This window comes from Semicossyphus pulcher, unplaced genomic scaffold, assembly GCF_022749685.1.
Source record: "Semicossyphus pulcher isolate SPU_LCO1_2020_fin unplaced genomic scaffold, fSemPul1.0.p SCAF_21, whole genome shotgun sequence".
Lineage (NCBI taxonomy): Eukaryota > Metazoa > Chordata > Actinopteri > Labriformes > Labridae > Semicossyphus > Semicossyphus pulcher.
Window position 1 is genome coordinate 22,225,661 of NW_027211695.1, and position 26,201 is coordinate 22,251,861.

General features: G+C 43.1%; 3 protein-coding genes across 3 annotated transcripts; 2 read left to right on the top strand and 1 right to left on the bottom strand.

The window, feature by feature from the left end:
- The first annotated feature begins 277 nt into the window (after positions 1 to 277).
- On the top strand, positions 278 to 6,030 carry rnf175 (ring finger protein 175). Its single transcript, XM_069671939.1, has 9 exons — positions 278 to 361; positions 718 to 755; positions 897 to 1,038; positions 1,508 to 1,662; positions 1,910 to 2,017; positions 2,281 to 2,401; positions 2,868 to 3,001; positions 3,532 to 3,633; positions 4,683 to 6,030. The coding sequence occupies exons 1-9, from the start codon at positions 341 to 343 to the stop codon at positions 4,801 to 4,803; spliced, it is 942 nt and encodes a 313-aa protein (XP_069528040.1). The 5' UTR covers positions 278 to 340; the 3' UTR covers positions 4,804 to 6,030.
- LOC138600519 (toll-like receptor 2 type-1) lies at positions 5,077 to 11,836 on the bottom strand. Its single transcript, XM_069671938.1, has 11 exons — positions 11,584 to 11,836; positions 11,256 to 11,412; positions 11,027 to 11,176; positions 10,679 to 10,885; positions 10,369 to 10,491; positions 10,096 to 10,246; positions 8,500 to 8,664; positions 7,670 to 7,849; positions 7,439 to 7,579; positions 6,856 to 7,361; positions 5,077 to 6,618 (listed from the first exon to the last, which is right to left on the bottom strand). Exons 1-11 carry the CDS (start codon positions 11,834 to 11,836, stop codon positions 6,225 to 6,227), a joined length of 2,427 nt encoding a protein of 808 aa, XP_069528039.1. The 3' UTR covers positions 5,077 to 6,224.
- A 7,618-nt stretch (positions 11,837 to 19,454) lies between these two features.
- fgb (fibrinogen beta chain) lies at positions 19,455 to 23,738 on the top strand. Its single transcript, XM_069672410.1, has 12 exons — positions 19,455 to 19,538; positions 19,753 to 19,859; positions 20,168 to 20,270; positions 20,368 to 20,436; positions 20,547 to 20,661; positions 20,946 to 21,052; positions 21,319 to 21,433; positions 21,805 to 21,924; positions 22,041 to 22,163; positions 22,306 to 22,400; positions 22,672 to 22,862; positions 23,094 to 23,738. Exons 1-12 carry the CDS (start codon positions 19,455 to 19,457, stop codon positions 23,323 to 23,325), a joined length of 1,461 nt encoding a protein of 486 aa, XP_069528511.1. The 3' UTR covers positions 23,326 to 23,738.
- The last annotated feature ends 2,463 nt before the right edge of the window (positions 23,739 to 26,201 follow it).

Here is a 26,201-nt window from a genome sequence, read left to right on the forward strand (position 1 = left end):
GTTTTTTTTTCTCCATTTGTGAACTTGGACATAAAAGCTGATTTTTTTTTTTATGGAGTCTGTGTACGTACTTAATAAACTGATGTTTTGGTTTTGTAGTATTTCACACAGGTCAGGGGGAACTTTGCTTAAAATATTTCAAATTAAGTAAATATTGCTAAAAGGTTGAAAAACACTGTCTTAGGTCGCTCGTTTATTTACTCGCGTTCTGAATTGTGACCCTCTTGGCCTTCCATACACGCGACGCCTCGGAGCAGCTGTCAGTGGGGAAGCTGCTGCCAAAGCTAACCTAGCTGTTGTTGCCGGCTAGCGTTCCCCAGGAGGGAATAAAAGGCAAACGATGGCGGGTGTGCACGCCCAGGTAAGTTAATATCGCAGCGATAGATGCTCACGCATTCTACGAACCGGAAGGATGACACTTTTAATGTCCCGATTAGCAAAAACGGTGTTTAACGGTAGCTAACGTCTCCCGAGCTAGCTGCTTAGTTCAGGTCAGCTGTGAGAAAGCTGCCAATACTCTGCCTCTGCTGTTGGGACGTGGCAATACACAGAGACAAAAAAAAATGCTTTTTTTTCACGTGTCTTATTGTGTTATCTTTTATTTAACAACAGTGCTGCTTGTCATTAGGCGCGTTCAGTTGTGTTAACCTACATAAAAGTGTCCAGTGAGACCCAGAAACCTCCCAGCTGCTATTTCTGTCCCTGCCTGTGTTACAGGACGACCTGCTGAAAATGACACACAGGGAGAACTGGAAGTGAGTAGAGCCTGTTACCTCCCGAAATAAGCACATTTTCTGTCACAAATACATTATTACATGCTTAATTTGTCCCTCTGTTCATCTTTCCTCCACCTGTGTTTGCATCACCACCTCACACTTGATTTTCCCCCTCTGCAGGGTGCAGCATGAGCGCCTGCATGTGAAGCACAGGGGTCACGAGGCCATGCATGCAGAGATGGTGCTGATCCTCATCGCCACGCTGGTGGTGGCTCAGATCGTCCTGGTGCAGTGGAAGCAGCGGCACCATCGCTCCTACAATGTGAGTGGTATGAGAGAGGGGGATGATGGTATTGATTTTCCTCCCCCCCCCTTAAGCGTCGAAGCCACCAGACTCCATTGACAAAAGCAGCAATTTTACATAACATAATATAAAACCAATCGAGGCAGCAACTCCTGTGTTATTCCTGTTAAAATCACTGTTTTTCTGAATGGAGTCTGGTGTGTGTGCAGAGAGCGATGTAACGTCTGTGTGTGGTTAAAACAATCATCTTCCTCTGTAACAAAAAGGTCTATCTCTGTAGGGATCCTTTCTGTCATGTTGTCACACACTTAGAATAACAATCTGAGCCTGTCAGTGGAAACAACAAGAACTTTTAGTGGACGACCTTTGACCTGGCTGCCAGCTCAGGCAATCTTAAACCTCTTACTCATTGAGCCCCCAAGTTATGTAGAAATAAAGCCATACGTTTAAAAATGAGAGAGTAATAAAGTGTCCGTCTCCTCCTCAGCTGGTGACTCTCGTCCAGATGTGGGTGGTTCCTCTTTACTTCACCATCAAACTCTACTGGTGGAGATTTCTGTCCATGTGGGGGATGTTCTCCGTCGTCACCAGCTACGTCATATTCAGAGCCACTCGCAAGCCGCTGTCCTGCAGGACGCCCAGGTGAGAGAGTTAACACACGACAGACCGTGGTTACGTGACACCAAGCTGATGTTTGTGTTTCTGTCTTTGGATTTGAGGTTTCACTGTTTTATAAGCCAAAGGATTGAGTAATTATCCGTTGATGAAATGGTTGGTTGCAGTTCTTCTGGATTTGGATTAGAGCTGCGAGGCTAAGTTGTTTAATCCCTCAGCTGATCAACAGAAAGATACTTTTATAACAGATTAAAGGCGTGTTTCTGTGTCTCAGGATGGTGTACAAGTGGTTCCTGCTGATCTACAAGCTGAGCTATGCAGTGGGCGTCCTGGGCTACCTGGCCATCATGTTCACCATGTTCGGCTTTAACGTCTTCTTCAGGTGAGTCGCTGCTGATTACAGCCCGTAGATGAAACTGTAAACAGGACCAACATTAAAAGTCCGTTTTTAAAGCAACTTAGTGTAGAATACACGTCCCTCAGACGGCAGTGAGATTCTAAAGAGGGTCCCTCTTAGAGAGTCCAAGATCTAGACTGAAAAACAGGGGCGAGCCTTATCTTTGTGGTGTTCTAAATTCTGCTCAGAGATACACTTTCATTATTTCCCCTTAGACAGAGCTCAACTGTCTTTCTCTCTCTGTGCAGGATCAAGGCCGAGGACTCGATGGACGTGGGTGTAATCATGCTGTTTTACGGGCTTTACTACGGCGTCATGGGCAGAGACTTTGCTGAAATCTGCTCTGACTACATGGCTTCTACAATCGGGGTAAAAACACATTAAAAAAAGTTTCCTCGTGCAGAATCGTTAGATTTTTGCAGCCTTTAGATAGAACATATATATATAAGTGTATATAAAGTGTGAAACTGACGGCGGCCTGGGCGATCAAATCATCAGATCAATCATGCAGATGAGTTGGCCAGTGCATACATTGGTTTTTTTGCTTACTGTGATGTAATTTCATGGAGTATCTTTAAGGTGTTTAAGGTGTGCTCTCTTTATGGTGGGGTAGGTTGTGTAAGTTATGCTTCAGATATTATGGTGCTTATTTTAGATGCTTTAAAACAGGATCATGCAAACAATGATCTTCTGCAGCCAGACGCTTCACAACGCTGCCCGTGTGTTTTCCCCTCCATTCACACTGCATGAAGTCACGTCACGGTTGCATAAGGCTGCATGAAGAATAAAGCCTCTGGCCTCTGAGAAACCTGTGAACATGTGCGTGTGATTTCAGTACTACAACAAGGGAGGCATGCCCAGCAGGAGCCTGACCAACGACATCTGTGCCGTGTGCGGTCAGAGGATCCTGGTGGACGTGGAGGAGGAAGGATTTATAGAAGACACCTACCAGCTCTCCTGTGGACACATGTATCCTGAAGCTCTGCAGAGACGTCTCTTAATGTCTGCTGTGACCTCACACAAGGGGCAGCAGCAGACTAGTGTATGAAAAGTGATTTACAATAACAACAAGATCAAGATGCATAAAACTATTCCTTCAGCTGGTGTCGGTTTCCTCCAGCCTTTTCACTGTGGTTTTACTGTGTGTGGAGAGTGTAAAAATAAAAGATCTCCCCGTGGAGGTGAAGCCAGGTCGCTGTATTGTTTAGGGAAGCTTTAGTTACAGAGAATCCTTTGACTGTTGCTACGTCTGCCAAGCTCTCTATTCTGCTTCTGAAGCTAAAGTGCTAAAGTTACATGTTGCTTCAGACGACTTCCTTTGAATCAAGAACCCTGTAAATGAAAAGAAATCTTCACCGCGTGAAAACTAATATATACTGTAGTAGTTATTGCATTCTTAAATATGTGGCATTAGCCTTACAAACTGGAATAAGCTATTTATAAAGTGTGGCTGTATATTGTGTTGATATTTTCAGTCTTAACTCACCCCACCCCTTCAGATTCCACGAGTTCTGCATCCGCGGCTGGTGCATCGTGGGTAAGAAGCAGACGTGTCCGTACTGCAACGAGAAGGTCGACTTGAAGAGGATGATGAACAACCCGTATCCTTTCATTGTGTCTGTGTGGTTGGCTGAGTGATTGGTAAGTTTGGCTCCTTCCTTACAGTCGTAGGGACCTTAATGTGCACTATTTCACTCCAGTGGGTCAAAGGTTTTCAGGATGTCGCAGGGTTTTTCCCGCACCACTTAAAGAGGTTTAAGCCAGCGCCAAAATCATCATAAGAATATAGAATGAAAAGAACAAAACATCAAATCATCTCCGAATGTGTTTCTGTAATTTATCAAACTGTTGAACAGGCAGAACATGAACTACAACATCTCTTTGACTTCCAGCAGTCAACTCTCCTGTCATTGTATTTTACACATGCAGGCGTGCGTCGCAGCCTCCCAAAGGCCCATTCTGAGCCAGGAAAAACCCTGATGTAGCAGGGCAAACGTCTGCTGGCTCCATGTCCTTTACAGTGAAGCTGTTTCCCTTTCAACCAGGGGCCAACATAGTCTCCAAATAGTGAGATATTTCTGTGGCCTACACCAGGATGTCTTTTACCAAATCACAAAAATGAACAAAACTTTGCAGATTTGTTAAGTTTTGTCAAATCTTCACAGTTTCAACCTAACGCTGAGATAGCCACGCCTTTAAGCATGCCCTGCCCTACCATCTATTGTAGTATGACTGTCACCATCATCTCTGAAACTAGATATTGAGACCATAAATTGTATACAATCAAACAGTGGGTTCACCCCCTGCTGCTCATGAGAAAGCATGCAGGTTTAAACCACTTCATTGGCTTCACTTTTTATTTTGTAAGATTATATTTTGGCTTTTGCCTTTATTCTATATTATACTTCTGCGACTCCTCGTCATCTCAGCTACAAATTCAGCCCGTCTCCGTCCGAGCAGCGCTCGAACATCGTTCCAAACTTGTTCGCTGCTGAGTTTGATAAACAGACTGAACGGTCTTTTTGGTGGGACAGGGGTAACAGAGTCTGATTGTGCCCCACTGGACTTCCCTTTCTGTTCTAAACCAGAATACTGGTCATCATCTCTCATGTATCTGAGTGCGCTCCTTAATTCTTTCATCTTTTGCCAGCTGGGAAAAGACACATGTCCTGTACGGGCAGCTGCTTGATTGGCTCAGATACCTAGTTGCCTGGCAACCCATCATCATCGGTATCGTTCATGGGATTAACTTCTCCCTGGGCCTCGAATAGAGCCCTGTGGAATGCCGCTGAAGTCGTGCGACCAAGAGTCGTGAAAAGTGCCAAAAACATTTGGCAGGAAAGTGTCAAAGTCAGCGCTACAAGGAACTGATTCCTGCTGCTTCCCAAGTCTTAGTCTCCATAGTACATGTTTTTGCGTGCAGAGGACACTGTGATGCCTAAACTGCTGCTAGACTTGTACAAAAATGTTCAAGCACAGATCCAGTATTTGATCATTTCATCACATCTGACACAGAAAGATATGAGTAGCTTGAAAATGTTGTTGTCATGCTTTCATGTTTTTATTGAGAAAAATCATTGCTTTACTTTGAACCAGGGGTCTCCAACAGGTAGCTCACGGCCTGCATTTAGCAGTAGCTCACCAAGAGGTGCACAGACTTGAAAACCTCTTCCCACTTCAATTCAATGAAATAGACAGATGTCCCGCCCCCTCCAATACAAATGAATAGGATAGGTCGATCAGCTGTCAATAACAAACAGCGATGCTCCTGGCAAGTTTGTCAACATCTAAACCTAACAATTCACAGCAATGTTGCAGCAACCTCCATCGACAGGTCGGGTCAGTTATGCTGTATGCTAGCTGAGCTGAAGTGAAGAGTTTGTTGCTGTTAGCCTGTTTCGCCAGATTTATGATGGACAATAAATGCCAGAAAACAAACTATTTCCTCGGAAGGTGTGTGCAACATCTGTGTAATGCAAGTAGCTCTCTTTTTTCAAAGTAGCTCTCAGATGAAAAAAGGTTGGAGACCCCTGGTTTAAACAGTCATGAAAATGTCTTTTATAGTTTGTTTGCACACTCCTAACAAGCTTTGCTCAAAGTGTTCTTGATTTCATAGATTATGAAAAGGACGATACTGTCCTAATGTTGTTACAGAACCTGTTTACATTTCATGTATCTTTGTTTATTATGTAAGTGTCCTTTGGGATGTCTGTTCTGTGAGGATGTGTAAGACTATCCGATCCTCTATGTAAAACTTACCAAGCGATAAAGATTGGAGACACAGACAAAGAAGAGTATACTTTTGCCTTCACTGTTCTTCCAACATGGCGGCATGTGCCACACAACCACTGCGAACATGTTCCTAACACAGGAGTTTGGATGTCTCATCTTGTGTTGTACCGTTAAAACAGGAAGAGAGCTTTCTTTTGCCAAATCAAACTGTTGCTTTTATATCGAGACTGCTGCTGATATTAACTTTGTATTTATTAAATATTTATAAAACCTCATCATTGTGTCCGAAAATGTGTTCATATACAAGCTCCCAACATCATTCAAGTACTTGCTGTGTGGTTTCATTGGTCCTCTTATCAGCTCGGTGTGAAAACAATGCAGCCGTCTAATTCCCTTCAATGCGACTGCTATTATGAAGCAGTGATGATGCCAAATCCCCCCATCACTCTCAATCATCCTCTTACTCTTCTCCTCTCAAAGCTTTGCGGAGACTCCTCCAGAACTCTGCACTCTTCTCCTCGTCCTGAGGCCACTCCAGGTAGGTAGTGGAGCTCATAAGTTTGCGCAGTTTGTAGAAGCGTTTAGGCACGTCATCCTTGGACAGCGGTTCCAACAGGATCAAGATGGCTGCCTCTCCACCGGCATTCCCGTCAAAGAGCCAGAAGTGTGAGAAGTCGAGCTCGTAGCGGCACCAGTCAGACTGGACAAAGTTCTCAGAAAGGATGAAGACGGTGCGACGGCTGCGCTCTATGGCGCTCATGATGTTGTCCACAATCCAGTGTCCAGGAAGGAAGTCCCGCTTATGGAGGCACAGGGTCAGAGGCCTTGGGCTCTGTGAGTTGTCGATGCTGTCTCTATGGAAGCATAAACCAGAGGGAAGGTTATGTTTCCCAATTTAATTGGACTTTTATTTGATATATTGAGTGTGCTAGAAGGAATTCCATTAGAAATTAGAAGATTTTAACTCATTAGGAAGATTTATAAAACCTGTAAATCCACATGCCCCAAATCCAAGTATCTCAGTTCAAAGTATTGTCATTTATAGCTGTTGGGATATCCTGTTAACAAACATATAGAAATTCTGACATTACCTCGGTTCTTCCAGTTCAGGCACCAAGAAGTTGTCCACCCAGCTGGCATCCCTCTCACTGTAGGACACAAAGGCGTCATAGGACAGCAACGCTTCTGAACCCGCTGCATTTCTGTGTCGTCTGCACCGAGAGCTACGCTTAGCCTTGAGCCAAGCCCATGTCATCTTGACGTACCAGAATGCATGGAGGCGCCAAAGCAGGACAAACACCAGAAGGGCAACACAAAGCGCCAGACCACAGCTCACAGACACGAACAAAACCTGATGGCACTCGACAATGGTAAGGCTGACTTGATTGACTGGCTCCCCCTGCAGATAAAGAGGAGAGTCGCAGACATAGCTCTCCTCTCCATCTGTTATATGTACATTCCCAGCTCCTTTAATGCGAGACTGAAGGAAGCTGACAAAGTCGCAGGTGCAGATGAATTTGTTCTGGCCAGCCTGGAGGCTCTGAAGTCGTCTGTATGACTGGAGGTCTGAATGCCCAAACATGTTCAAGGTGTTTGACTGTTGAAGAACAAATGGGAAGTCACAGAGGGGAATTCTGGAGATGACATGTGAAATGAGGTTTGATCGATTCTTACCTGAATAGTCAGTGTTTGCAGGTTGGGAAACAGGCTTCCAAGCGGCAGACTCAGAATCTTGTTCCCAGAGAGGTGGAGCTCTCTCAGAACAGGCAGGAACAAAGAGAAGCTTTTGAGATCATTGTTGCTCAGATCCAACACCTGTATGTAATGAAGTAAAAGGTAAAAAATAGTTAATTCGTTTCGGTGTCAGGTCTGTCAGGATCACTGCTAGATGCTCCAGTTCAGTACCTCCAGAGTTGTGGGTAGACAGTGAGTAACGGTTGTAAGTTTAGCCTTGGAGATGTTGAGGTATCGCAGGGTGTGGGGCCACGGGCAGACCGGGGGCATGGAGCTGTATCTGTTCTTGCTGATGTCCAGGTGGGTCAGTTTGGAGAGCTTCGCTACAAGCCGGCTCACTGTGGACAAAGACTGGACAGAGAAAGTCTTCATGCAACAGGTGTTAACCTGGGGACACATTTTTTTTAATGTTTTCTGGAATTCTACTTTAGGGACACTACATTGATAATACAACTTGTGTTGTGACCAGCGTACTCATCAGCAGGAATACTGCAAAGTAGTGTTGCAGTCAAGACCACCTGAACAGGGACCAAGGTACGACCAAGACTAGTGTCTGTCAAGACCATCTTTATTAACATCTTTCATTCCCCTATAGTGATGTAAACAGTATCTCTGCAAGAGTGCCATGAGAAATATCTTGATAAAAAAATCAAAGGCATTTGAGCAGTTGTTGTCTTGAGTCAAGACGGAGTCTGTCTGTCTGACAGAGTAAGAATGTGGTTGAGTCAAAACCAAGAAGGCGCCTTGAGACCTGTCTTGGGAGCATGAATGAACTCGAATACTACAGCATGACTGCTGACTCTGTAAATTCTGTGTGGTATTTTTTAAGTTGAAGCAAGAGTAACATTTGTTTTCATGTTCTCATCCAAATGAGGTAGACGTGTAACAACCTGTAATGTTTTCTGCTGGCTGGAATTCTTTGTAGCTATGAAGTAAAATGTTCAACAGTCAATTATGAAAGAAAAACACAGGAACAAGAGAATATCATTTTATGAAGGTACCTTCAGAGAGTTTCCACTTATGTTTAAAACTCGCAAGTCCTCCATTGTGCCCTCCCCATTGCACAGTGTCTCTGCAAGAGTCAGGTCAGTCAGCAGGTTTTCGGACAAGTCCAGGTACTGCAAGTTCTCTAGCAGTTGGGACGAGCGACAGGGTACCACAAACACCTGAGAATAAAAGTCAGCCTTTGCTTATAAAGATCAGATAGTTGTACAAAGGTAAAATCTATGACTCGCTCAGTAGATCATTGATATATTTTGCTTGGAGGAGAAAGAACCTGAGCACACTACAAGGAGCAAAGTGAAAGTCTACTGCTACAGGGTTGGTTACTATTTACTATGGCTAACTGGCAACATAGTAGCTAGCTGAGGACGTTAGCCGAAGTCTACAGAGGATGAGTCGTTTGTAGCTGGCATAGACTGCAAAGGGCTGAACTGAAATGAGACAGTGTGGTCTACAGAGGATTTCCTGTTTGCGTCACCAGCTGTTCCTGCCCTTACACTTACGCCACCAAATGTCTCTCCTGTCGCCTAGCAACAGGTAGCTAGCGGGCTAACTAGCTAACATAACTAACGTCACGAACCTATTTCATGTTATTTTTAACTTTTGTATCTCTAGCTATTCGATTGAGTTGAATCTGAAAACCTGTACATTTGAAGTGTCCGCCATCCTGTTTGAATTGGTGCAGAATGAATCTAGGGATACGTTGGGCCGCGAAGGATGCACCCGTTGGATCCTTTGTTGCCCGTTTACCAATAATGACCAATTTTTAAATGAGAAGTAAGGTGTTTCCTGTTAGTTTTTAAAAAAGCAATGAATTACTTTACTTAATTTGTTACACTACTCGTTACATTACTTTTGCATTCCAGAGTCATCACTGTGATTGTGTCTGAATGATTGCATGTGACGAATGGAAACTTAAATGAGATGCATTGTCGCATAAATGCCGGTTAACAATATAATGTTAAATCTTACATATGCCCAGGTAACAGCCCAAATCCATATCTTATTAAGGAGCTGTCTGTATCTTGCAGAGTATGTTTCTGAAAGACGGCGATTCTACTGCAGAGACAGGCATATAGCCTCGGCTAAATGATGTTACAAGCCTTTTAATATCTGTGTTTGTTACTTGCTTTTGCAGGTGCTTGGTTATGTTCCATGTTGTGTTCGCAGCAGTAGATAGGTGCTCCTGGCCCTGACACAGTTTGCACTTTACCCTGAAATTATTGTCCTTTCACGCAACAAATTCAGAGTAACCTCAAAAGCGACCTCAAAAGTTGTAGGTCGCTCTGCCACGTTGCCTCATCCCTGTTTTTAGACTCTAGCATTTAAGTTGTGACATGAGGTGAAGCGATTGTTGCACGCGTAGCATGCGCTGTGGGAGTGTGCATGAAAGGCAGAAGAACTTCTGTAGCGCACGTGACGAGTAACAAACTAATTGTTGGATTAGTAACGGTAATGTGATTACTGAATTTAAGACAGTAATGCATTACATTACTCATTACAGACAAAAGTAATGTGCTACACGCAACACTGGTGGTCAACTAACTGATGCAGTATCTACCACATTAAACAAACGGACAAACCTTGTTCCTTACCTGAGCATTTATGACGGACACCTTCCTGGGGTATTGCAGCAGAAACGAGAGCTGCAAGAACGAGACAAACTTAAAGACATCCAGTATCACAACATTTCGTACTGAGACCTCGTCAATGCCTTTTTGATCCGTCTGCCTGGCTGGCTCCCACCTAACAAAAAAAAATGACAATGTATTTGTTGCTTGTTTCCTTTTTGCTAACTGAAGTAGCAAAGAAGATAGAGAAACGCATTTTGTTTGCAGCTGACACATGCAGATGTGCTGGTTTCCTACCTGCCCTCGCCTGTCAGAGTGACGTCCTCTGAGAGGAAATTGCTGACCGGGACTCCATCCAGCAGCACTAGGATGTAAACAATGGCCTCATCTGACAAGGAAATGTTTCGGAAAGTAATGCTCCTAAAAAGGTGACGGTGAAGAGGAGTAGGCTGGTTAATTTGTTGGCAATTTTTGATGCCTGCAGTGATGTCTCACAATTCAATTGTGAGGCAGGAAGATATTTGAAATTTGTAATTAGGTCGTTACACTAAAGACCAATGCTTTGTGTACGGCGTGTCGTGCAGCGTGAGAGGTGCTAGGGCCAGACCTGATTCTCCTCTTGGCTGTCTCTTTCAGGGGCTGCACGGTCTCATTCCCAATCAGATGGAGGTCTTCTAGAACAATAGGTGTGTTCGGGTAGGACACATCAGCGAGCACAGCTGAGGCTAAGGCTGGGTTTGTTAAAAATGGACCATGGAGGCTTAAAGTGACTTGACCTAATGGCCACATGTCTGCTAGAGCACCGGGCTCGTACCTGCAGAGGGAAACAGACAGGAGAGAGGGAGCAGATGTGGAGAATAAGAATTTAATGATTTAAGAGAGGATCTCACAGGATCAATCTGATGATGATTTAGCTTCTAAGCAACAACACACAAAAACAGTGTCAGTCTCCCACCTTGCGAGGTTGTTGGCATGTATCGTGAGCTCCTCGAGCTGAGTGACTCCTGCCAACTCTCCTCTTTTTATCTCCTCCAGAGCAGGACCTCCAAACCCCAGCCTCCTCAGCCTGACCAACCCTTGAAACAGTGGAGGAGAACCCAGGCAGCTGCAGGAGAGGAAGCAAGAGATGATATGTGATGGGAACTTTTCAGCTCGCTCTCTACACTGTAACGTCGGCATTTTACCTGTAGGGGTTGTCCAGGAGGTTCAGCTGCTGCAGAGCTCCTAACTTGTCGAACCATTGGTGGTTGAGAGCTGTCAGCTGATTGTCAGACAGATCTAACTTCTCCAAGTTCCAAAGGGGATCAAACGCTGACGGATGGATCACAGCTAGTCTGTTACCTGGAGGACAACAATATCTACATGTAGAAATATTCTACAATCTGAAATAAATATTATAGAAAATATTATAGAAATATAACTAGCTTTTAAGGTGTATAAAGTGGACACGATGTGATGTCGAACATAGCAAGTGACACTACTGGCCCTTCCAGCTTGGCCCGTAAGCGTTACCATGTAGACTCAGAGCCCTGAGATGTATGTGGCCGGTCAGATCATCAGGGGTCAGCTCGGTGATGTTGTTGAAGGAAAGGTCAATGGTCAGGGCGCGGCCTGTTATCACAGGAACGTGGGTGAATCCGCCATGGGAGCAGTCACAAGAGAGCCGCGGATCACAGCGGTCACAGGACGGCCTCTCACTGTCTGGATTCTCAGCCCAGCAGAGGAGGAAGAGAAGGGTCAAGTGACAGTGGGTTGACCGTCCCATTCTGCAAGGAAAAAAAGACAATGTGAATGAAACCGAATCACTAAGCATCAAGCAGATAGACAGACATGGAACAACAAGTGAGAGAAATCCAGGGAGGAAGTGATATGACAAAAAAAGGAAGTCTTCAAGTTCGACTTAAAGTTTCAGTACTTACTCTGTCTGCATAAGTGTTAAACTAGCTTTTATCTGCTGCTATTACACTCACTGTTTTCAGTAAAGGATTCCCATGAGCAGAGATTTGACATCATTCCAAAACGCACCAGAAAATGGCACAGCAAAATTTATGATTATATCTTCTTGAAGTCGTTTCAGAGGCTGTGTGACGTAGTGACTTCTCTTGGGCGAGTAGCGACTGTAATGGGCTGCAGTTTCTTCAAATGATGACTACAGTTACAAAACGTACTGAAAACCGTGCAAGTTCATACTCCATCAAATCAGAGTTATTTAAAACGATGTGGTAACACCAGCTCATAAAACTATTTGCTGTTCCTCTTTTTTGCTCTGCATTGTGGCGAGGTTTTGGTACGAGTGAACGATGCTATTTCATGTGTTTTAATGTTCACAAAAAGCTGAACTTGACTTAGATTTACTTTGATCCTGCAGGTCACTGCTTGTAGCAGTTCCTGTCTTTCTGTGATTCTGGTGATTATTTCAGGTATCCTATGATCACATGTAAAGACCTGACATGTTAAGATTGAATAGCGCTTTGTCCTTAAAATTTAAATGAAATTCAGAGACACAATCTCAGCAGTAAATACTCAAGAATCATGAACTGCAAGAAGAACACCAACGACTTTTAACTGAGGTGTTTAACAGAGCAGAACAAAGAATGAAACAGGAGTGTAGTGATCAGTAAAACTTTGAGCACGTTTAAAAAGTTCATGTGTTCTCTTACCTGATCTTCTGCAGAGTCTTCTGGTAACAGGGCGAGGCCACCTTCTATATTAAATAGGAAAGACTGATGAATTAGTTAAAGAGTGTCTTTCTGGCTGCATGGAGAGGAAGTTGAGGGGTGACATCTGCAAACGAGTGTGAAAAGAGGTAGTGAGCATGACAGTTGTACTTTCAGAAAGGAAATCTGTGCAAGATGTGCCTGTAAAAATGTATCGATGCATGAGAACGTTTTAAGAAAAGGACAGTTAATTCAATTCTCAGACTAATTCAAGCTTTTACCTACTTTACAAATATGTTCCATGTTTTGGAAAACTGTTATTTTCGTTTTTTTCAGACCTCTCACCTGAAGAACATAGCCTTGCATGAATCCCCACCAACCCTAACCCTAAAAATAATTACTCAGGAGGTCCTCAGGTCCTCCCTTGTCCTCACTTTGAGGTCGGCTGTTCATCGTGCTTCAAAACAAAGTCACAGTGACTCGTCAGAATGTGTTCATCGCAGTATAATATCACATGAAGCATCAAAACATGAAGTAATGCAATATTTCTTCTCAGTGCAGGGGTGCTTCAGTATCAAATGGCGTCACTATAAAATTATATCTGCACAGTCATTATTCATATTTTTCCAACTGAGGCGGCATTAGTTCCACACTGCTAATGATACTAATGTATTAATGACCGGTTTCCCGTGTGGGAACGAGGATTGAAGTGTGATACTTGAAAAACAAGACGTAGCAGCTTACATTGTATTTGCTGGATGTTATAATATGATACCATATGATCCTGTCAGTCTCAAGTGGTCAATAACACTCTGCGACCCAGATTTGCACAATATGAGGTTGTAAAATAAGAACAGCTGTAAAAGCTACAAACACACGAGACACTGAGACGCCGCAAACAATGAAGGAAAAGGCCGATATAAAAATGATGTAACCCGAACCTCATCTTGATTATCATGAATAGAGGAACAGTATACACAAGGGCTTGTCCACTGATGTACAATAAATTAATAAGGCAAAGACAAAGCGGTATCCATCTCTGCAGGTCGTCTGTGTTACACTTAGATGACGAGCGTCTTTGTCGGTGTAACATCTGACCTCGCAGCTTTCGTGGGAAATGAAATAAAACAATGAGACAAAGGAAGCACAGGAAGTCTGCGGCATAAAAGGCAGAGAAGAGGCAGATGCTGCCATACCTGCCTCCACGCAGCAGCTGATCCTGAAACAGGTGAGTCTAGTTTGGATGTAGAAATTGCAGCTGCACATGCCTCAGTGAAACCATTTAACAAAGAATACGGTTTGTGTTAAACTGTGTGTCAGACTAACTTCTGTACCACCTTTGTCTGCATCCCTGTCAGCATCACCATGGAGTTCCTCAGTGTGTGTCTGACTCTCGGCCTCCTGACGCTGAGCAGCGCCGTGCCCATGAACATGAACTCCACCACCCCCAGGCACATCGGCCCCTGCGAGCACATGAAGCAGAAGGACCATTTTGACCACGGAGGCTTCATCCCGGAGTGTGACTACTACGGGAATTACATCCCGCAGCAGTGTTGGGACGGATACTGCTGGTGCGTCAATGTCATCACCGGACACGAGATACCTGGCACCAAGGCAATGCAAGGGGAATTCCACTATGAATGTGGTGAGTGATGTGACTATTTTTAGGCACTTATTATTGCAATTTGCTCCACCAGCTACATCACACACGTCTACATATGCAAGGACTCCCTTTTCACTAATGCACTTACACGGGGAGCGACATAATCAGGACATATTAAGGACATTATCAAACAGATGTTTTATAGTAGGGCTGCAGAATGCATGCCACAAACTGTCCGAGTGTGACGTTATAATTCTTTTGTAAAGTTATGACAACCAGAGTTTGCCCACACGTCTTCTACATGGAGTTTGGTGCCACCTGGAGGCAGTCTCATGAACAAGGCTGTTGTAATCAACAATGCAGAGCATGATCATAATTTAGTACGTGCTGGATTTACATGAATGAGGCTATCATGGAGATGCGAGTTGCTTTAATAAAAGTGCAAACCTTTAATAACAGCAAATATGAGCAACTGAAATTCAAAATGTTGACACATATTTGAATTAAAACACAGCTTGATTCAAAATGTTATGTCATGAATCATTTCGGAGCCCTGCTCTGTAAATTGTTTTTACTCTTGCAGGCAAGGAAACCTACTGTCCTTATGAATGGACCCCGTATGGCAGGAAATGTTTCATGTTCATCGACAGCCCAAAGTCATGGGTCGAAGCTGAGGTAAGGACTGATAAATGTTCATCTCTCTGATGCCTTAGCTGCTCACCAGGCACATCAGAATTAACAAAATGTTTGTTCTCCTGTCGATCCCAGGGTTACTGTCTGTTTGAAGGGGGCAACCTGGCATCCATCCACAGTTACGAGGAGAATCACTTTGTCCAAGGTTTGACCAGAGGATACACCCACGAGTTCCCCCTGACCTGGGTCGGTGGCCAAGATGCCATACAAGTATGGGAATCTTTGTGTTTAATCTAGAATATTTCCTTACCTTGTAAACTTCTTAAAAAAACATATTTTTAATACAAATTCCAAAATGTGGTCACCGCCGACAACTAGAGCTCAGCCAACATGGATTCTTCTCTTTTTTTAACAAATACAAAAACATGTTTTTGGCAACCTAAATTTATTACAAATAAACTCAAGATACTTAGTGTGAACATTTTACATCTGACCAATAACATTGTTTATCAGTCATGACAGGCTGTAAATCTAAGACAGAAAACTTGGAATGATGTTGTTTCAAACTCCTGTGAGGAGTTTTTTCGCTGGTTGTGAAACAGTGAAATTAATTCTGATGTCTCTGTATGAGCTACAAAAGCAAACCAGACCATCAGCGACATGATTGATTATTTATATGTAGCTATGTCCCCCCCCCAGGTGTCAGAGGAAGAGATTAACTGCACGCTGCTTTTGTTTACATTTTCCAGGGCAAACAGTTAAAGTGAGTGAGACATGTGACTGTTACAGGAAGCAGGAGGAGATTTATTGTTAAAATCCACCACTTAATCATGTACAGGACAAAAGGGATACAGCTTTGTCCACAGGGGGCGCCAAAATCAACACAAACCAAAAGCTCCCTTACAGGAGCTTTAACATAATTAAATAAACAACAACAAGAAAAGTACTTCTGATTGGCCATCATTAGTTAAATGATTCTGCTTACAGATTACTTGTCAGTGTGTTTAAATGTTCTGTGAACAATCTGTGTGTAAATGTTTGCGTCTTCATCCGTAGAACTGTTTTTGGATGTGGAGTGACGGCACCAAGTTTAACTACGAAAAGTGGTACAAGGAAAACGACATGGCGAGGACTGAGCACTGCCTGCTGATCAATTATGGATGTAATACGCTACACACTCATACACACTCATACACACACATACAAATGTAACCCTGGAAACTCTCACCCTTACTCTACTTTAAAGAGTTGGAATAAGTTTGTATTGAGTGTTTTCCAATTCTATAAAAATAAGCGAATGTGATATTTGAATTTTTATTTCAAGAGTTAGGAGAGACACAAACCCAGTGAGGTTATTTAAAGTCTCCAACTAAATAATGTTAAAAATGTCACAGTTTTATAGAGAACACGAAACTAACCTTAGAATAACATAACAAATAAATAGCAATAATATATACAATATATTAACATCAATAATACAGATAGCATCAAATGTAATAACGTAAAATAAAGAATGTGAGTGTGTGTGCTCTTTAGAGTAGAGAGAGTTTAGGAGGGTGAAGATGTGAACATTGTCGAGTTGGATAAGAATGGACCTGTGAATTAGCTTTAAAGTAAGACTTGGTCGGGGATGCTCCCTTTACTTGAATGTATTTTGTAAATAAAAACACAAATTAGTAAAATATTTATGTCATAAACAGTAAGAATGTTGAGTTTCTGAAATAGTGGCGCAGATGAGGTGCATGATTTGGATCGAGTTGCAATCCTGACAAAACGTTTCTGGAGGACCAAATTTTTGTGGACAGTAGTAAGAAAAGTACTCGCCCAAACTATATCAGAATATGAGCGATCAATAAGACAGAGGAGACAGTTTGAGGTGACATTTCACTCTATAAAGCATAAAAAACAGACTAACAAAAAAGGCAACGCTAAGTGAGAATAGTTTTATATTGGAGCATTATGAAAACCTGTGTAACTAGCTAAAAAAGTCCAATGTTTCTGTCTTCTCGTTGCAGATGAGTGGGAGTGGAACTACGCCTCCTGCAATGAGACGCTCCCTTTCGTTTGTGTCAAAAGCAGCTGGAGAAAGGAACAACTGTTTTAAAAAACAGACCCATCTGACAAGGCTACACCCACTGGATCAAACACACTGATATTTCCTCTACAAAATCAGCTGCTTTCTTTCTTCCCTCCTTTGTGATTGCGTGCCCCGCCCCTTCTTGTTCTCACCTGTGTCATGTTGGTCTCACCTGTGTCTGATTATCCCAAGTGTATTCAGTCTGTGTGTTCCGTCCCTTCCATGCCAGCTCTGCTTAAACGTCTGCTCTGGGGTTCTCTCCCAGTGGGATTAAACCAGACATGACAGTTTGCTTATATTCACAAGTGAGAGTTCAGCTGTGGCTCAGATCCGTCCCTCTGATTCTGAACCCACCAGTCTAACTCACGCCACTTGTCTCTTCTGCAAGGAATGTAATCCTGATTTCCATTTAGAAATTATATCAATAAACATTAAAAAAATGCACAACAATGAAGTGTCAAATAGTGAATGTCTGTTTCGGTTTCAGGTTGCATCCCCGTCGTTCATTTTCATTTTTAATGTATAACTTCAGCTCCATTTACACCTAGCATCCACATTACTCTGGTGCTACGATTTACTGTGTAAGAGCTAAAAGGAGGCTTCCACAAAGGATGACACACCCAGTATGGACATGGCCCAAAGTTTAGGGTCAGAGTTCAGCTTAGGCATCTAGTTGTTGTTGGTTAGTTCTGAATAATTTACAAGAAAGTATCACTTAATGTAGAAAGTCTAATGCCGGAACAATTGCACAGTTTGCTCCGGCTCAGGTGGTTTCGTAACACAGCACCGCACACCCTATTGGACTCAAACAAACAGTGCTTGCTAAATTGTCCTAATTTCCCGACACTGATGCGCTCTCTGTAGTGCCCACACAAACAGCAAAATGATTGCTTCAAATCTGGCTGGACTTAATACCAATCAAGCAAGTGACAAGGGTTTGTTTATACCTTTCACATCTCATATAGCAAACTTTATTTCATTATTTAACTTTAATTCTTCACCTAGTTGGGTGTGAGCAGCCAAGTGCACATCCTCTCACCGATAATCATGTTGCTTAGATGACGGAATAAAAAGTCTAAAAGCAAGATTTTAGCATTACTCTGGTCATGAGTCATGAGAACAGGGTTCGGGTCATGTTTTTCTTGGGCAGGTCACAGGTTATATAAAGTCAAGTCGAGTCCTTAGTTAAGGAAAGTCAAGTCGCGAGTCGAGTCACTTTTTTTCCACCCCAGATCCAGCCCTCTTACCTGTAGTATCCGGTCTTTATAAAGAGAAAACACAAGGTGTTAGCAGCTCGTCTCATAATGATATTATTGGCCAATTTATATAACCTGTTCACAAAGTATGACAGTGAATTGTATCTGCGTTATCTTGGCACAGACGCAGCCATGATGATGGTCTGCTCTGAGACCGTGTTGAGTAGTAACGAGTACGACTGATGAGGCTTCTCTTTGGGGGCTTTGATGTTGCCATAGCGAGGAGTTTGACTGACAGCCAGTCATTCAATCATGACAATCACATACCGGGGAGCTTTTTGAGTCGTCCAGTCATGATTCCCAGTTTGCGCTGCGTACATACTTGATACTTAGACAGAAACTTTCAATTTTGTCATTTTACATTTAACAGCTAACATTGAAACTTATGAACACACTCAAGTCAGCCGAGTCATCATGCCTCAAGTCAGGTCTAAAAGTAATTAACTTGCAAGTCCAAGTCGAGTCTCAAGTCATTTATTTTTTGTCAAGTCATCAAAACAGTGACTCGAGTCGACTCGAGTCTAAGTCACCAAGTCTCAAGTCCACATCTCTGGATACTTTCTTCGTCGTATTGTTCCCCAGGTTACAGAAAACAGAGAAAATACAGATGACATGAGCAAAGTTTCCTCAACTGAAGATACGTTAAGAAGTAACTCTGATCAAAGTTGTACATTCTTCTAGAACAAGGCCTACAGCTGATTTAAAGCAGCTAAATGTTTACAGCTCTTCTGTTACAAATAAACCAAACGGACAAACTCAGAACTTTACTTTTTAAACGGTAACGTTTCTTACTTTCTTAACATGTTTTGGAGTCCACAACAGCAAACACACACTGTGTATGCAGGACAGCATTGGCTTCACAACAAAAACCTGAGACGGTTTTCCGCCTTATCAGTAAACTCTTGAGTCCTTTTGCCCCTTTGTTCCTACATGAACTCAGGACTGACCGTGAACAGCAGTGACTCAGGTTAGGTAAACTGTCCCACCAGGTGGTGACTGATTTTTGCAGATCAATAAAAGTGGGGGAGGACATCCACCCGCACAGAGACGGAGGATAAATAGGCGGTCAGTTTGGATTTCAGTTCACAGAAAAGGAGTGAAGGCGCACTGAAGACAGCGGAGTGACTGACGGGAGTTATAAAAGAAAAACGTGAACCATGAGGACGCTGCTGTTGCTGTGCCTGTGCGTGTATGCGGTCTGGGGTCAGGATAAGCTGGACTATGACGACTACGACTCTGCGGTGAGTGTTTGTGACTTCATTTCAAAAAATGATACAGAGGCTGCGTCGACACTGTAGTGTTTTAAATTATTTAAATATACTAACAACGGTTTCTTTTTTCACAGGTCACAGCAAGCCCATCAGTAAGAACATATTTCATCTATATCTCTCATATTCAAATTTTATTTTGACATGTTGGCATTTCTTTCAATAATCGTGTCCTGTCTCCGTGCAGAACAAACCAGCCACTGTGGACGCTCGAGGTCATCGTCCAACAACTCGGGGCAGGGACAGCTACACCCCGAACCGCTATGTCCCACCCCCTATCACCGGTGGCGGCAGGTATGTTCACAGACGTATTTGAATTTAACATAGACAGAGTAACAGACCAACTGAAAATTAAATTGTATACAACCAGCTTGGTATAAATATAGCAGGGTAGAAAACACTGTAACAAGTAAAAGTGCTGCATTTAAGGCTGCCACAATCAATTACTTTAATCATTAATCAATCTGTTGATTATTTTCACCACTAATCTTTTAGTCAAGTGATATAAAAATACCTCATAACATGAGATCTTCAAACCCGAAAGCTCTTTTTTGTCTTAAATGAAGGAGACAACAAAACCTCAAATGTATGTTTTCATCCAGGTATCGCGGCCGGACCACCCCAGCACCAGTTGGAGCAGCACAGAGGCAGGAGAAGGTCGAACAGCCAGAGGCTGGAGGATGCACACACGCCTCAGAGGAGATGGTAGGAGGACACCAGCACATGCACAATGGTCCAATAAGTTACGCTAGGCTAACCTGTAATTAGGACGGGACTAAAAAATATTCTTCTTGTCCACCAGGGACTTCTGTGTCCCAATGGCTGTGAGTTAAAGACCGCACTGCTGAAGCAAGAGAGGAACGTCAAGACGGTAAATTACATTTAGTGATTGAAATTTTAAAAAATTCAAGTGAAATAATTCATTGTATTTATTTCGTTGCAATGATGCCCATTGAGGAAACAATCGCACATCTTTTACAGAGCATCAATGAGCTCAAGCCTCAGGTAGACGATTTGTCTCGATCATCCAACAACGTCTTCAACTACGTCAACAGCGTTTCCAATTCTCTGAGGGAGAGACAGAGGGTCGTCAACGGTGAGTTTGGTTTCATTGAACATAACCGTGAAGAATACATTTTGATGGTCTGATGCTGAATCAGCCGGATGATGATGGTAAACTGAGGTTTAGGGAGTGCAACATCAATCTGCTGGCCCTGTCCTGTGTGGGAAAGACCAGCTCTTTTTGTTAAATATTTTAACTAATGTAAGCATTTTCAGATACAAAGAATGACATATAACCTGTTGTCCATAAAAATAGTTTACATTTAGAAGGACGTGCACCTTACCCTTCGTTGTCTACCCATCTCTTCCTTCTGTCAGACAACAACAGGGTGGTGAGACAGTACTCGGATAGTGTGGAAGAACAACATGCCTTCATCAAGGAAACGATCGACAGTACCTTCCCCTCCAGCATCAGAGTGCTACAGGTAAAATCTGAGATGACACAACTCGTGAGAAAATGCTTAGTCAATTTTCAAAGAAATGTCGTTGTGGCAGTGATCCCTAATCCCAGCAACATCGGAATCTTAACATGATAACATTATCTTTTTGAGTGATCGCTTTTTTATTTGTTAGAAGAGTATCAAATCTGAAAAAATAGATCTAGAGAGTGAATCTATTGCAGAAACACATAACATCAAAAGCTATGGCATTACATGCTTCTTGATGATAATGTTTAATGTTCTGGCTGCAGGGAGTCCTGGACAAGATCAGGTTGAAGATTCAGAAGCTAGAGAAGGCCATCCAGGGACAGAGGGAGGAGTGCAAGGAACCATGCAAGACCAAATGTCCCATACCAGTCGTTTCCGGTAAGTGTTTGTAATGTTCAATACAGACCACAGTGTGAAAGTGTTGTTATGTTTGTACCTTTACTGAAGAGTGGGGCTAAAGGTGGCCCCTGGAGGAGGCTAACGGTTGGTCAACAAAAATGCTAAGACTTGTCCTTGCTGGTTCAGGATGTCAGGGGTTGGCAGGGTGGTTACAGTCATACCATGTGGTGTACAGTAGCTTTGTTAAGAAGCCACAGCTGATGGAACAAGTCAGCTCAGATGATGTTTACTTTTTAACACCTCACACTGCTTTCTTTGTCTTTGCCGGTAAACAATACAAGAGCTGAACATGAAATGGATCGTGTCATCTGTATCAATTCTGACACTTTGTCTACCTCTGTGTGATTCAGGTAAGGAGTGCGAGGACATCTTCCGTCGTGGAGGAAAAGACTCCCAGATGTACATGATCCAGCCTGACTCGTTCTACCCTCCCTACAAGGTCTTCTGTGATCAGACCACCCAGAATGGAGGTGAGAATATGACTTAGTCATGGCAAGTACATCACATTTAACTTTATTCTTTCTCTAAGCACACTGTACGTTGAGGCCTTTGGCCCCTTTTAAGATCATTTTGTTTTTCTGTCCAGGATGGTTACTCATCCAGAACAGGCTTGACGGTAGTGTTGAATTTGGTCGTCGCTGGGATGAATATCGACGTGGTTTCGGCAACATTGCCTTTGATACTGGCAAGGGCCACTGCGAGACTCCTGGTAAGAACTGTGTTGAAACTGAAGAGGGTTGACCTTTGACAGGACGGGTGCAAACCATTTCATCCCTTCATTTGAGAGCAGATCCATTCTTAGTCCGATAAATTGGTTGACTAACTTGCCTTCCTCTCTTGTCATTGAACAGGTGAATACTGGCTGGGTAATAACCACATTAGTCAGGTGACTAAGATGGGCCCCACTGAGGTTCTCATTGAGATGCAGGACTGGACAGGCGCCAAGGTGAGTCCTCAAGGCTTCATTATTACAACTGTTTTAAAAATCAATCTTTAATATCACTTCTCAGGCCAAACTAACAATATCTACTGGTCTTTGCTCATCATATACAGAGCATTGCTACTTCTCTTTGTTTGTCATTCTGACTCAGATGTATTCATGCAAACCTTTGTTGTTCATCATTCACAAATGTTGATATTTGCCAAAAATCATTTTTAAACTGTGGCTGTCACAGTTTGGTATAAAATTAATTTCATTATCATTTGCTATCATTTAGGTCCACGCCCAGTATCAGCAGTTCACCATCCAATCAGAGACGTCCAACTACGTGCTGGCAGTCAACGGTTACTCCGGTAATGCTGGCAACGGTTTCCTGGAAGGATCCTTGGAGCTCTTTGGTGAAAACCGCACCATGACCATTCACAACGGCATGATGTTCAGCACCTATGACAGAGACAATGACAACTGGTAGGTGTGACAGTTAGCAAGTTCACAGGATCTCTTGCTCTCAGGTCCCTCTAAGTTAAGCAATGACAAGATAATTTGCCATCGGTGAACTGCACAAAAAGTTGTGCTTGCATTACAAGCTGTGTCCACAAATAGCTCGTAGCTTATTGTTCAAAGCTGACATCGTGATGTGTGCTGAAGTGATGATCGTTTTCTAAAAGTCCTCTCTCCGTCCCTCTTTCCTTGAAACAGGACCCCTGGCGATCCCACCAAGCAGTGCGCCAGGGAGGATGGAGGTGGCTGGTGGTACAACCGCTGTCACTCAGCCAATCCTAACGGCCGATACTACATTGGCGGATCCTACACATCTCATATGGCAAAGCACGGCACAGACGACGGCGTTGTTTGGATGAACTGGAAGGGGAGCTGGTATTCACTCAAGGCCATCAGCATGAAGATCAGGCCTTTCTTTCCCTCCAAATAATCCTGTTGGAAAGTGTCAACACGCGTGCATATAACACTTACAGGAAACTGCCAAAATAAAAGAGGACAAAGTTATGTGTCAGAGTTTAAGCCAAACCACTTAACATCTACAAAGCTCATTATGTTTAATAGTCTGTCCTTTATTTTGACTGTTATCTGTATGTGGATGGACACACACGTTTACACACAGCCGAGTGTGGACATGTGCTGTGAGAGTAAAGAATGAACTTCAGAAGAAATCATGCAGCATTTAGTTCATTCAGCTTATATAATGTTAAAAGGAAGAGAAGTAAGAAATGTTTTAATATCAGATAAACATAAGAAAAAGGAAACTCCTCACTGGTTTGTGTGAATGTGCTGTGTTCTCTTCTTGTTATATGTGACGTCTTCAGTGTGCACTATTAGGACAAGTTGATTCATACTGTCCTCCACTACTCAATAAAAGCATTGAGGAATATACTTTCTGTTTGCTCTGCTTCTTGTTTTATTGCATTCAAAGAAAGGGAAGGGTACGCACCACAGTATGGTTGTTAATCCCCGCTAAAGTGCCCAATACTGTCAAAACAGAGCAGTGCAACATATCATAGAGAAAAAGGCATAGAAACACATTTGATTTCAAGAATTTAATACAACTGAAATGATGAATTAAAAGGTTTAACGAGACATATCATTAACCTGGAACACAAATATAATCAGGGCCAGAAGAAGAAACTGAACTGTGTAAACCTTTTATTAACTGCTTTATGACTACACAAATAAAATGACAAACAAAAAATCATGCAGGGAGTTCCATATATCCAGAAATGGCTGCAGAGTGTGCTGAGTAATCATGGAGACCTTGACAAAATAAAGAAGCAAGAAAAAGGGGAGTGTGCTCTCCAAGTGCTTCAACGGCTAATAAATCAGTCCAGGTATTGAACACAGGTAATAACATTCCAGAGAAATACATGGTCAATATGTACGTCTATATATTCACATATATCTGTCAGATATGAACATTCTGACGCAAAGTTGATCATTAATAGAACAAATAAGATGGTTAATAAACAAGAGCTGTTTACAGTAAAAACAGATATTGATATGTGTGACATGGCAGCTGTGAATGTAGTTAAGTTATAATGTTATGTTTATGTGCAGTTCAAGTGAAAGAGAAACACCCATTCTTTGAGGAACATTGTACTGCCAGAGCTCCTGCAAACCCACCAGTACCCACAACAACTTTCTCAAATGGCAGGACCCTGAGGTAGACCGTCAGACCCTCCTCAGCCAAACCCTTTCATTCCAGTTCTGAACCGCTGCGGGCCTCCACAGCTGCAGACACCTCCAGCAGCTCCTCCAGAACTACCTGGTTTTGTCCAATGTCCTCAAACTGGGTGAGCAGTTCTCGCTGGACTGTCGGTATGCTCTTATATTCTGCAGATGGTGCTATGCCTACATCTACAGGCTGCAGCTTGATATGCGGGATATCTTGAGGAGGCACGGCTGACTTCTTTCTCTGGTGGAAAGCCTTGTCCATTTGTTCCATGTCAGCTTGAAGCATTTCGTAGCTACGATGACCGACCCTGAACGGTGTCACCGAACGGCAGGACCCATGGCAGGCTCGGAGCTGCATGTCAATGTCCACCTGGTGAGGCAAGCAAGACAACATTATCCCCTTGTAACGTTACACCACTATTCACTGTCTTTGAGACTAGTTTTGGTTTCCACCATCCCCTGAACTAATACCTGACTCTTCTGATGTTCAGCAGCTAGTTGCTACTGTACTGCTGAACAGTTGTTAACCAACTTGTGTTACTGGACAAATCGGTGATGATGCAAGCTTTGAAATCAAGACAATGCGCTGGGAGGGGGAGCTGTTTGCTGAGAGTACTGCGAAGGTTGTCAGTACAACCAAAGTCTTTCAAAATTAATGTAGTTGCTTGATCTGATGATTCACCTCAAAGGAGTTTAAAAGCAAACATCTTATCCATCCATCCCTTATCGTCCGCTTATCTTGGGCCTGGTCGCAGTGGCAGCAGGCTTGGCAAGGGGTCTGGGTCTGGACGTGCCCAGAAAACTCCCGAAAGGAGGCATCCTAATCAAAAGCCTGAACCACCTCAACTGGCTCCTTTCGACGCGAAGGAGCAGCAGCTCTACTCCGGACTCCCCCCGGATTTCCGAGCTCCTTTCCCTCTCTCTAAGGCTGAGCTCAGACACCCTCCGGCCGCTTGTATCCCCGATCTCATCCTTTCGGTCACTACCCAAAGCTCATGACCACAGGTGAGGGTTGGAGCGTAGATCGACATCTTACATGAGGATTGACATACAGTAACAGGTCAAAAACAACCTTACACAACACCTTACCTCTGTGCGGTACATTTCCTCAATTTGTTTCTGGACTCTGCGGTGCAGCTCCTTGAGTTGCTGTGACAGCGAGGACGATCGTTTCCGTAGAGACGTGAGGTTTCTGGCCAATCCTCCGGCGTGTTCAACAAACTTTAGCTCTGACACTGGAGAAGAATACAGTATAAATGTGGGAGCTTTACTTAGTGGTTCGTCTTTCATTGCTTTGTCAGCTTTGTTAGCCGAGACAGTCCGCGTTAAAATACAACTGTACAGGGCGTCTGAGCAAAAGATTTTTACAAACCATATTTACATTCAGAGTTAGGCTACCTCTTATGTGCATCGTAATCAGAATAGCAAGAACTCAGGTGAGGTAGAGGAATGCCATTTGAGGTGGCAATCTGTAACTGAGCTCCTGTAACTAGCATACTTGTTTTAACTTTACAACATTTATCTCTTAAATGAGGTTTCTGTGCCTGAACCTCAACAAAGGTTAACAGTGTGACTGTTTCACATTCTTTCACAAAGTTTCACAAAGTTCATGAGGTATGTTGA

Coding starts and splice junctions, on each gene's coding strand:
- rnf175 (XM_069671939.1), top strand. CDS start 341: ATGGCGGGTGTGCACGCCCAG. Junction 1,663..1,909: donor CTGTCCTGCAGGACGCCCAG/GTGAGAGAGTTA, acceptor TCTGTGTCTCAG/GATGGTGTACAAGTGGTTCC. Junction 2,402..2,867: donor ACATGGCTTCTACAATCGGG/GTAAAAACACAT, acceptor GTGTGATTTCAG/TACTACAACAAGGGAGGCAT.
- LOC138600519 (XM_069671938.1), bottom strand. CDS start 11,836: ATGGGACGGTCAACCCACTGTCACTTGACCCTTCTCTTCCTCCTCTGC. Junction 11,177..11,255: donor CTCCTGGACAACCCCTACAG/GTAAAATGCCGA, acceptor CCTCTCCTGCAG/CTGCCTGGGTTCTCCTCCAC. Junction 7,850..8,499: donor TAAGTGGAAACTCTCTGAAG/GTACCTTCATAA, acceptor TTCTCTGTCCAG/TCTTTGTCCACAGTGAGCCG.
- fgb (XM_069672410.1), top strand. CDS start 19,455: ATGAGGACGCTGCTGTTGCTGTGCCTGTGCGTGTATGCGGTCTGGGGT. Junction 19,539..19,752: donor ATGACGACTACGACTCTGCG/GTGAGTGTTTGT, acceptor GTCTCCGTGCAG/AACAAACCAGCCACTGTGGA. Junction 22,863..23,093: donor GACAGAGACAATGACAACTG/GTAGGTGTGACA, acceptor TCCTTGAAACAG/GACCCCTGGCGATCCCACCA.